At 41.0% G+C, this 12,442-nt stretch overlaps 1 protein-coding gene across 1 annotated transcript in view; it reads left to right on the top strand.

Annotated features, from left to right (window-relative positions):
* LOC119256784 (kininogen-2-like) overlaps nt 1-5,665 on the top strand; it is a 29,437-nt gene extending 23,772 nt beyond the window's left edge. The window contains exons 10-13 of the mRNA XM_054700427.1: nt 1,215-1,322; nt 1,439-1,525; nt 2,951-3,028; nt 5,452-5,665. Of these exons, the coding sequence (XP_054556402.1) occupies nt 1,215-1,322; nt 1,439-1,525; nt 2,951-3,028; nt 5,452-5,550 (372 nt within the window). The 3' untranslated portion in view covers nt 5,551-5,665. The remainder of the gene's footprint in view (nt 1-1,214; nt 1,323-1,438; nt 1,526-2,950; nt 3,029-5,451) is intronic.
* Nucleotides 5,666-12,442: the final 6,777 nt, after the last annotated feature.

The following is a 12,442-nucleotide window of genomic DNA, read 5'->3' as shown; positions in this document are numbered from 1 at the left end:
ACTCACGTCCTGGATGCCCCGGGACTGTCCTTCAGGTTCACACAGCCTTAGTCGTCCCATCTGTAGCAGAAGTGGCTGGTTGGGTGGAGCCCAAATCCCTTCCAGCTCCAGCAGCCTAATGTGATGTGGGCAGATTACTATTATAGAACCTCAAAATTGGTTTCCTTAAATACAGGCTTGAAAAAAAGTAATCAAAATAGAACCAGCTGTTAGACCAAACCAACATTATCTTTATCTTTATAATTGGAACAAAAAAATCTTACTAAAAAATTTCATGCTTCTGACTCAGGGTGTCTAGAATTCTAAAATAGGAGTTTTTAATCTCTCTCTCTCTCTCTCTCTTTCTCTCTGTCTCTGTCTCTCTCTCTCACACACACACACAAACTTAAATCCTGCACCAAGTGCTCAATAACTTGTTGTAGAATTGGGTAATATCAGCTAACTTTAAAAAATATAATTTCAAAATATTTTATCAAGTGCCTTTTTCAAGTATGTAAGAGATGGAGGAATACCATTATTAAATGTTGAAAATATCACAGTTGTGATTTTGTTGAAATCAGAGTATTTTTAAAACACAATGAGTTTAATTTCTACAATAAATAAATTGTGTGCTTCTTTAAGGCCCTCCAAAACAGAAGAAAAGAACTTGGACCACACATTGCTTGATGGAAAACACCATTGTATAATGATTTAAACTATCACTGGCAATGGAAATAGTTTTCTAATATAAAAAAAAAAATTGGGGGAGAAGCAAAACTGAAAACCCAAAGAGTTTTCCTAATCATGTCATTTAATTAACATAATATCCATAGTGAGACTGTTTTTCTGATTCTTTTAGCAAGACAAGTCATGTATAGAGAAAATGTTTTAAGTTTTTCTTCCTACTCCTTTTAGATTCCAGTACAACCTGAACCTTGAATTACCTGTGAATTTTGTAGTTGTTGAACAATGAAACTCAGAAAATTATTAACATTACATCCTGCTCTTCTTTTCCCATTGGGAAAAGAAATAGGACCAGCCAATAGTAAAATATTTCACACATGCATATAAGCCAGAAGTTTTGCTGTCAGACATTTGAATGATTTGTTATAGTTCCTAATTAGCATGTAATCAAAATGTCAGTGTTCTCTCTTTTTAGTCCTTAGAGTAGAAGCAGATGTTTGATACAATTTTATTTAAGCTGTATACCTACGTTATGCTAATTAATATTCCAGGTGGTGGCTGGAACGAGCTACAGAATAGAATTCATGGCCAGGGAAACCACATGTTCCAAGGAAAGTAATACAGAGTTCACCAGTAGTTGTGAGACCAAAGAACCAGGGGTAAGCAGTAATGCAATTGTCTACTTATTTCCTGGAAGCTTATTTGATGTTTCAAACTTGGTTAAGTATCTCATGAATTACAGTGTTTTCTCTTTTGGCCTCTATTTTCTTCATAGCAAGCTCTAATCTGTAATGCTAATGTTTACATGAGACCTTGGATGAACGAAACCACAACGACTGTCAAGTGTGATCCAAACACAGAGGTATGATTATGTTTATAGTCATCTTGGGTTCATCTTGGCTCATTCGAAAAAGTCATATTTGGGAGCTTAACCTAAACTATTAATGAAATGAATTGGGTCATTATTTTTTACAAATGCGAAGAAATCTCATGTTTCTCTGTTTACTCTCTTTTGTGGCTAGAAATGAGAACAGCAGTCCTCTTAATATTTCCCACACATTGCCAGTGTCCAGGGCGAGATAGATTCTCTCCTCGTACAGTGCAGACCCTGCTGTGGGGTGCTAACATAGCTGCACATCTTCCTGTGGTGCCTGAGGTGAGGCACAGGACTCCACTGCCCTCTGTTTGTAATTAAGCAGCTTGGGAGAATTGCAGATCTCAGCCCCCATGCTGCATCTTCTGAGTCAAAACCTGCATTTTGACACCATCCCCAGGGGATCATACCTATACTCAAGTATAAAAAGCATTATTTTTCATCACTTTTTAATGTTTTTAATAGAATTCTGGGAGGTGAGTAGTATTTCCCCATTCTTAAGACACTAAAAATTAGAAAGATCTGAGCTCCTACAGTAAATAATGACATTACCAAGTACATCTTCAGTCCTAGGCTCTGGCCTGAGGATTTCAAATACATTTTCCTCCTGAAAACTCTACAAGAAAGATGCTGTTATTGTTAATGTGCAATTGGAAAAAGTGAAGTTAGCGGTGCTTGGATTCAAATCCAGATCAAACCAGGCTCCACCCTGGTTGCCATGATGCCCACGACTACAGGGTCCAACTTGTTTGACTCCAAAGACTGTGCTCTTTACACCACTGAACCCTGCCTTAAACACCACACAGGTAGTAACAGTATAAGGATAAATAATCCACAAATCCATATCTTCAATACAAATTGCCTCTTTTTACTTTTTGCTGATTTAGGTTTTTTACTCTGTGTAGGTTATACATAGTCTAACATAAGCAATATAGTCCAATGACTGCATGGCAAGCTTGTGGACGTGTTTTGAAGTGTTCACTCCAACAAAGTACTTGTGGATATGTGATACCTATATATTCAACTCATGAAGTCAGTTAGAGCCTTTCAGGATGAAAGCAGTAATTTTGGCAATAGAAACTGTATCAATTAATAATGTGTTGCAGATTTATATAAAAAGAGGCTTGAAAGTTACACTGATATTATATATTTTTTTCCAGATGAAATAAAGACTCCCCAGCTTGTTTTAGTATATTATTAAAAAACAGTAATTAATGTCTACAAATTAAAGCTAATCAGAAGAGGAAAAGATATTATTCATCCCATACTTTCCAGAATAAAAATATAGTATTTAAAATCTGGCAAAGACATGCACCCTGTAACTGAGTTAGCCTTGCCTGGTCTCTGTCCCTTCTTTCTTCATTAACAGTGTGGTTTTCAGAGTAATACATTCATCTTAATATTTCTGTTTAGATTATGTTGATGAAAAGGCCTCCAGGTTTTTCACCTTTTCGATTGTTGGTGATGATGGATGAAAGAAAAGAAACAACTGTAAGTTCACCCCACACTTCCATGAAACCTGTACAAGATGAAGAACAGTATTCAGGAAAAAAGCCAAGAACACACTCGTGGGCATGGCAGGGCCCATAAAGAACAAATAAAACATGGCCTTGGTCATGGCCATAAACATGAGCATGACCAAGGCCATGGGCACATAAGGGATCATGGCTTTGGTGTTGAACATCAAAGGGGTCATGGCCAAACCCATGGGCATAAACATGAACATGGTCATGGCCATGGAAAACACAAAAATAAAAACAAAAGCAATGGAAAGCACAAAGGAAGGAAAACAGAGCATTTGGCAACCTCTTCTGAAGACAGCACTACACCCTCTACACAGACACAAGAGAAGACAGAAGGGCCAACGCCCACTCCTTCCCTAGCCCAGCCAGGGGTAGCAGTCACCTTTGCTGACTTTCAGGACTCAGATCTCTTTGCAGCATTGATGCCTAATCCATCACCAGCTCCCACGGAGAGTGATGATGATTGGCTCCCCAACATCCAGGTACAACCTGATAGCTTTTCCTTTAGCCTGATATCTGATTTCCAGAAACACTTCTCCCAAATGTCCTGGGTGCCCCTGGAAGCCAGTTAATGGAATGATCCAGCTGTGGAAATGAAAGAATTTCATGATTTTGATCTCTCTGATGCACTCTATAATTAATGCTGCCATGGGTATTTCTTTTGCACTTTATCACCTTCTTCCTCCATTGTCCCAATATCCTGATATGATGCACCAAACCCATAAAATTTCAAACAGCCTAGTGATATTTACAATGGTGACACTTGATCTCTATAGACAACGCAAAACTGAAAGCTAAGTCCTTTCTGAGTTTGCCTCACACATTTTCCTACTGTCACAGAAAATGGACAAATGAATATGCCTTATGGTCTGTTTTCTTTTCTGATAACAAACCTATACCTTAAAAGGAACGTCACTGATTTTGACAATCTAAATAAACTGGCATCTAGTCCCTGACACATGAGAAAATAAAAGAAGTCAAGAGACTGAATGGTGAACTTACTGGGTAAATAATAATAATCTCCAAAAGTCAAAGAAGAACAATTGAAAGAGAGACTGGTCAGAGGGAGGAAAATGGGAAGTCAATGAATTGCCATCTGTTTCTAAAATGACCTATATTATTTTTATTTATTTTATTATTTTATTTTTACATCATTGTTCATTTTTAAACAATATTCCCCCCACGCCCTCATGTGTAGTCCCCATAGACTTTCCATCACCAATGCAGCCCTTTACCATCACCTCAGTCCCCTGTGCTCCTCCCTCCCTCTGACCCCTCTCCCTCCTCCTCCCTTGCAGGATGTCTCTGATTTTTAATTGTCTGTTTTTGTTTTGTTGTGTTTTGTACTGTTATTTTTTTACACTGGTGTCTTATTTGGTTCCCCTAAATTCCTCCTATATGTGAAACCATCCAATATTTTTCTTTTTCCTTCTGACTTATTTCACTGAGCATAATTCCTTCTAACTACATCCATGTTGCTGTGAATGGCATGAGTTTATCTTTTTTGAATGCTGAGTAATATTCCATTGTGTGTATATACCACATCTTCTTGATCCACTCATCTATTTTTGGGCATTTGGGTTGTTTCCACATTGTACCTATTATAAATAGTGCTGCAATAAACATAGGGGTACAGGTATTCTTTTGAATCAATGTTTTTGTGTCCTTTGGGTGGATCCCTAGGAGTGGAATTGCTGGGTCATAGGTAGCTCCTAAAATGGGCTATTTTATACCATATAATTATGCCCACTTGACAAAGCTAGTCTAATAATCTTCTTTCTCAGTAAGAGTGTTTCTCATAAGTCAACATTTTCTGTTTATTCATTAACTATTCTTTGCAACAGACTCAGAGTTTTCTGTTTTTGCTGAGGCTAGAATGAGTAATCCTTCGTTTTCAACAGATCTGAGTTTAATGAAAAATATGAAAACAGAGGAAGAAATATAGAGGCAGACTTGCTAAGAAATTCCCCTTTTTTAATAATCAGTAAAGGAATATCACAAGATGTGATACAAATTGTTCCGGGACAAAATGAAGAAACAAAATGAGGAAATGCCTCCATGACCTTACTTTATAATCACATCATCTTTTTGCTACTAAAATTCCATTGCCTTATCATGAGAAGGAGATGTACATTTTATAACCTGTACTGTGATGTTGCCTGGAGAAACAAGAGAGGGCTTTCGACGCTACATTCACCTGTGCGTGTGTGCACCACTGCCATCACTTTATTGCATGCTTCTGAGCCTGAGTTTAAAATCTTTTCAAATATTATCTGTATTTGTAAACAAAGAACCAGTGTTTATTGGTTCTTAAAGTCTCACCTTGTCAACTTCGTTTTTTCTTTCATTGAATGCTAACATCAGATTAACAGAGTTCTGCTATATTTACAGGGGCTCCAAAAGTCCTGCGAGTACCAGGTCCATCCTCGGGAGGCAGGGCCTGGAGCAGCTCCTAAGAATGAGGCAGCACCCCCACAGCAGGCACAGTAACCCCACCAGCCCCTCTCAGCAGCCCCGAGTGCACAGACAAGAAGATGAGATGGAGTTTAAAGAGAGAAGAATGTCATTTCATCACTCTGTTGCTGAACCAAATAAAGTTCTGTGTTGATAGTCTCAGTCCTGATTAATTCACAGTGGTTTCCTTCAACCACACCTCCTGCAACAGTCAGGCGATGGAGTGCCATGGCTGGTGCTGCTGGGACTCAGAGCTTGCTTCTGAAGCACCCTTGCTGACCAAGGCAAGAATCCCATAGATATTGTATTTTTCCCATGACAAAGGTAGGAGAACACATCTAGGTATCATTCACATGCAAAATACATAAAATAATTTGTTATGTATTGGGTAGTAGGCATAGATTTGGCTTATAATTAACTTTTTATTCATGTATTATAGCATAATATGAGACCCATTGCTTTTAACTTCATTTAAAGGAAGTCTTAATTCTTCAAATGGAAGCTATACCATTATAAGCAATCATTTTATAATTATTGTAGATTTATTAATCTTTTTTACCTGGCCATTTCGTAACTATTAGGTGGGTATCAATTTGCCTATCACTAGTTTTTCATTATAAAATTAAGGGGAATAGCAGGTTACTCAACGGATGTTAAATTTTCATTATTCTCATGCAAAATATTTTGAGTTTATATTAGACAACAATAAACATACAGCTGAAACATTTATTAAAATTTACTTTCCAGAGGCAGGGATGGATGATACATAATGATTAAGGGAACAATACATAAGGAAACATAATACTCTTCAATTTATACACATCAAATGAAGGAACATAATGTATCAGGTAATTACTATCAAACGTGAATACAGACACCGGGAAAAACACATTAGTGGCTGGAGACTTCACTTTTACCAATGGAAGACTCAGCCACACGGTAAATAAGGACACAATAACCTTAAACAAAGACTTACACTGCATAGGAAGGGCAGGGTGGGCAGCACAGGACACCAGACCAGACAGCAATGGAGGCAGCAACACCGGGAGGTGGTACCAGGAGGTCAGGAGCTGTTAACAGCCCTCAGAGGTGACCTGGACACAGAGTGCTGGTCACTCTCAACAATAGGTCACCACTGGTCACTAGGAGGCAGCAGTGTCAGAAACACCATCTTAACATCTCTTTGTAAGTTGTTGGCCCATCGCAACAACAAACAGCTCTTTAGGACACCGGGCCGGGCCTTTGGAGTTCTTTCAGGTAATGTCAGAGACAGGCTAGAGGCAAGTGCCGCCCGCCCAGCTGCTGGGAAGCTCTTTGGGTCCTCTGCAAGGCTTTCAGCATCGCTTCTTTCTGAGGTCAGCTGCTTGTTCTTCTTTCTTCTTCAGAGATTAGGGACAGAATCCTTCTGTGAGAGTCCGAGTGTCTGAGCATCCCAACCTATCTTCTGCACTGCCTTATATTCTCTTCCCGGGTTCTCCACCCCTCCTCCAAATCTGATTGGAGTGTTTTCAATTTTATGGCTGATTGAACCATTCCGCAATCAGCTCATAGCACACACCTTATGGTTCCATGCTATGATCCAGGCATGGGCCTCTCTACTCCTGGCAGCTGCAGCCAAGGCATTGGGCCTGGCCCCATGGAGGTCTGTGTTCCTCCCTACAGTCTCCCTGCAGCTGCATGCCCTGGGGCGGTGTGGTAGGGGAACCACTGCCAGCCACCATCACTGCCCACCTCTGCCTGTAGTCTGAGCCCCAGTGGGGCCACTGGTGACTGGTGGTAAAATGCCCACCACCCACAGCCGCTTGCAGTGCCCACAACAGCTTCTGGGGCCAGCCACTGGTCTTGCCCTGCACAAGCTATTAGACTCTGGCTTCAAAAGCACTCTCAGAAAGTGCATAGTTCTAAACCTGACTTCACAGATAGGAAAACTGGGCTTCAGAGTGCTTATGCCACTCACATTTCACCACACGGCTAAGGGTAGAACCATGACATCTGGGTCTGCTTTCCTCTCCCATCAGGGTCAGTCATCATTTAATCCATTTTGAGTTGTTTATTATAGTTCTGCTTTTATGTATATCTGTATATTTATATATCTATCTCACTATATATAAATATATATTCTTACATTGTTAATTTTTGCACAGTATTTGATTTCTACCCTCAGGTGTAGTCCCGAGTTCTTGGGAGTCCTGCTTTTCATTCTAGCTGGAGTGATGCTCCTTCAGCGTGCACACCTGATGCGCTTCCTCAGGCCTCACACCTTTCTTCCCCTCCCCATGCCTGTGGTCTCATCTTTCCAACCTCTTATCATACAAAGCACAAGACCTGTGAATAATTGTTCACTCACCGGTTGAAGCTAACTCTTTGTTGTGTGCAGAATTTGAACACATAGTGTCCATAACCACTGTCATTGTGGATAAAAGAAAATGCCCAATGCCCAGCTGGAGGGAGCTCAGGTCATTAGCTATGGGTTTGTTAATCAAGCCTTGAAAACAGTTTGTGTCTGGAGTTATTTAAGAGCTGTAGATTAGTAATCTAACTAGATTTATTGCCCCTTGATTCCAGAGAACCTAACAATTCCTAGCATTGTGGAGTTGCACAATAAGGTTTGTTGAGTTTCCAACAATTATCGTGATATTCTTGTAGCACAGCTGTCTCTTTGTGACACGTGTGGGTCTAGCCCTCCCTGTACAGAATCTCCTATGAGGAAGGTGCTAGGATATGATAAACCCATTTTACAGATCTAGATACTGAGGCTTATAGTAGTTATGTGACTTTCCAAGTACTTTTGTGGATAATTGAAGAGTTACAATCAGGCTAGAGGTTTAATATTTGGTCTGATGAACAGCGTTAACACGAGCAGATTTCTGTCCTGGTTCTGTAACTATTTCATTCATGATTTTTATTTAGACATGCTTCCTTTCCACCCTCAGTTTTCTCACCTGGGAAATGGGCCACTTGGATTTATTAAACTACATTCAGAGGTGATTGACTAATTTACCTTTAAGACAATTATCACCAGTCATTTACAACACCGTGATTGGGTTTTCAAGAGCAGGTTTATCAAATTGTTATAGGGCAGCCCCGATATTGAACGGGTTCCTGGCTGTGGGTCCTCACCCGCGTGCTTAAAAGGGACTTATTAATACTCCACTGCAGGCATACACAAAAGGTTAATACAAGGTTTATTTACAAGGGAAAAGGAAATAAGGAAAATCTACAACTAAGGGAGAAAATAGGGAAATAAAGTCTTTAATGCGTCCTACCTGATCCGCCGAACTGGAAACACAAAAAGCACTCTCAGAGCTGGCCAGACACTGCGAGCTGGCGGAGAGTCAAAATGGGGGATCCCTCCAAAGCCCACATGTCTGGCTTTATACCAACCTGGCTGCTTAACCCCACCCTCAGATCCCAGCCACCTTCCCTTTGGTGGTGATGGGATTTGGAGTTCCCAGTGTCTTTGGCTTTGGCCTGGGGTGGGGGTGGTGTCCACAAAGCCTGTATGGAATTAGCTTTAGGACATCCTTTTCCCCCTAACAGTTTATTATGGAAAACCTCAATGAGAATGATCCCTACTTATCTGCTAGTGCAGCAATTCCAATACTGTGTTTTGTGGTTCATGGCAAATACCTAGTTTATAGTCAAGTAAATGTAGGAAATTGTGGTCTAAAATAGGTTTCTTCCCCTCAAGGCATCTGAGGTGATACCTTTAATGTGCTAATGAATGCGAAACCATCCTAGATCCTGCTTCTGTGGGTGCAGCAAGGGCTATACTTACCTAAGCAAAGACCATTGGGGACAGGGGTGGGAGGAAGTATGAAGTGGGGGGCGCAGGATACAGATCCATGGACTACACTTCCATGATATTCCAATCTAGATGCTTCACTCCATTTCTGACTCTTTTTTTTTTCTCATTGCATGTACAGTTTTTAATTCTTTTTTCTTAATCATTTCCCTGAATCATAAAAAGCTTTAAAAATGTGAGTCTCACAGTTATATAACATCCCATTTTATAAATGATGTATTATAATTTACTTAGACAATCTCCTGTGTTGAAATCAGTATTTACATCCAACTCTCTACTTTCACTTTAATTTATTTTTTTATTTTTTTTAAATAATAAATTTTATTTTTATATTCCCCATACAATTGCAACCCCCCATTCTGACCCCAATCCCTCCCCTCCCGCCCCCCCACCCCCAAAAAGTGTCTCTGGTTCATAGTTTTTTGTTGATTTTGATTTTCACTTTCTTATAGTTATTCATTTTCCTGGTCCCTTATTTAAGTTTTCTAGATTCCTGCTATGAGTGAGACCATCCGGTATTTTTTTTTTCTTTTTGGCTTATTTCGCTGAGCATGTGTGAAAGCACTTGTAACTGCAACAGGGTGGTCCCCAAGAAAGGGGGAGCTTCCAAGTTTCTGCCCCACCCAAAGGAGGGTGGAGCTGAGCAGAGAAAGAAGAAGCTGCAGAGGAGACTGAGGAAGGAAGGAAGCAGGATGAGGAGCTAGAAGCAGACCTGAAGGAGGCACATGCAACCGAGAGACACGTGAAGAAACTACACTTGCCTTTTGGTCGTGGACTGGTTAAAACAGATGTGGGTAAGACACTGTGGGGAGGTGACGGCGGGTTTTGTCTTGATTTTGACTTTGCTCTTTTCCCTCCAGACTTGTCTGCTTGTTTCTGATACTTTTCTGTGCGTCCCCACTGGAAGGTGCTTTAGACTTGTGACAGGCTTTGGGGCCTTGCTCTGGGCCAATCCTGCTTGGGTGGACTTTTACCCACGAAGGGATGGGTAACTTTGAATGCTTGATTTAGAAACTATATTCTTTGCCTTTCCTGTATTGTTTCCTAATTGTATTAAAGTTCCTTCCCATTAAAGTCTCATATGTTTTGTGTTGATGTGGCAGATGGCAGAACCTATTTAAAGCAGGCAGGTTTGCCGGGTCTGGGATGCACCTCACCCTGCCCTGTAACATAACCACTGGCACCAGGGCCCAAGCTGGTTCATGTCCGAGCATGGCTGAGGATTTCAGCTGGAAGGAGGTGCAAGAGAACCAGGGAGGGTGTGAGAATCCTGCATATTCTGATGCAGGTGGATACCTGGACACAGCAGAATCCAATCACCACCAAGAAGGAGACTTGACACAGGTGTTTATTATGATTTCATGGGCAAAAATTAAGACTTAAATTTGTTTGCACACACACGCACACACACATACACACACGATTAGGTTAGGTAGGATTGATGGGGAGATCTAAAGTTAGAAATACTGGCAAAACCATCCAATACTGACTTAGAAATATAAAATTTTAAATTCAAACTCTGGTCACCAGATTGGACTCAAATTACGAAACTGTTTGACTTGACCTTTGAAAGCCTTATAAATAGCTCGTCCTTAGAGCTGCCTGCACTGCCGCCTTCTGGGATCTGCTCCCCACAGAATGGGTCTGCTCCTGCCCCTGGTGCTCTGCGCCCTGGCTGTGGGCTCTGGGGCTACATCTCCACCCCAGCAAGTCTTCAACCCTTCGCCTTTACTCTCCCGAGGCTGCAATGATTCAGATGTGCTGTCATTTGCTAATTGTCCTGAGGGACATCAACAGGGACCGCAAGGATGGCTATGTGCTGAGCCTCAACCGAGTGAGCGATGTCCGTGAACACAGACAGGCAAGTGATGGTCCCCTACCCGGGCAGGTGCTCGCTGGGCTGGCCAGGGTTGGGGACCAGGGACACATGTTGCCGGTGCTTTCCAAATTGAAAGCTGCTGAGCAGCTCTGCTCTCCTCTGCTGTGTCTGCAATGCTCTCACTGTCACTAGAGACAAAGCTAATCGCTACCCCTGTCTAGTATTGCAGATGTGATGAGAAGTTTTGACAGGCATCTTAGCCTTGACTCTGCTATAAAACAGAGATATCAGTGGCCAGTCTGTAGGAGTTGCTGCTCATGTGGGATGTGGTTCCTTTCTCCACCTCTGCCTACAGGACGGACCAGCAGCTGTGTACTATCTCACCCTAGATGTGTTAGAGACTGACTGCCACGTGCTCAGCAGGAAACCTTGGAAGAAACTGTGGAGGGAGAGCACTGCATGAATTAGTAAGTGCTGTGTCAGGGGCTCAGGGAAGAAAAGAGGTCCTCTGTGTATGGGATGAAGGTTGTTCGGGGGTAATCATCTTTTTAAATACCACTCTTTATAATCACCTGAACATGGGTCCTTGTGCTCATTCTAGTTCCATAAACAAAATAGTTTAACTTATTTCAGAAGGGTTTCTGAGGGTCCCTTTGGAATTACAAAACCCAGAATGAAAAGTGCCCAAATTTATTTCTACCTCCAGGACCTTGTAGATGCTAAGCCACTGTTTACTTGTGAGATAATATGAAGGAGTGAAGTCCTCTGTTGTGTGTTTAAAGGAAAACTGTTGGGTGATTGAGGGAGATGGATGGATTTGCCAGAATCAATAACACTGATGGATTTTGCCAGAATCAAATAACCTAAAGATTTAAGGCCTTCAGAATTAATCATTTTTAATGATGACCATGGGAGAGGCTTAAAAATAAAAGTCAGTTTATCTCAACATGCTGGGCTTATTTCGTTTGTTAATAGAAAGCTTATAATATGAGTGCAGGATCACGTTAACAAGGAAGTTATTGGATCTAGATATATTTTCTTATTATTTACTAAAATGTCAAACCAACCTGATTTTGATAAGCAAATCATCTGTTTACCCTGCTGGGAATGTTATACTTGTTAAGGTCGCACTAGCTGTGATAACAATAGACTTAAAATTGTATACTGAGTCCAATATGACAGAAGTTTGTATCTTTTTCATGTGAAATTCAAAATAGAAATGTGTGATCAAGAAGTCATTTTCTCCAGGAGTGATTAGGGACCTGAGGTTCCTTCTGCCTTTGTGGCTGTGACTCTGCCACCTC

This window comes from Talpa occidentalis, unplaced genomic scaffold, assembly GCF_014898055.3.
Source record: "Talpa occidentalis isolate TD23 unplaced genomic scaffold, MPIMG_talOcc4v2.1 talOcc4.4, whole genome shotgun sequence".
NCBI classification, from domain to species: domain Eukaryota; kingdom Metazoa; phylum Chordata; class Mammalia; order Eulipotyphla; family Talpidae; genus Talpa; species Talpa occidentalis.
The sequence above is the reverse complement of the archived record's forward strand: the minus strand, read 5'-3'. Positions and strand labels throughout refer to the sequence as shown.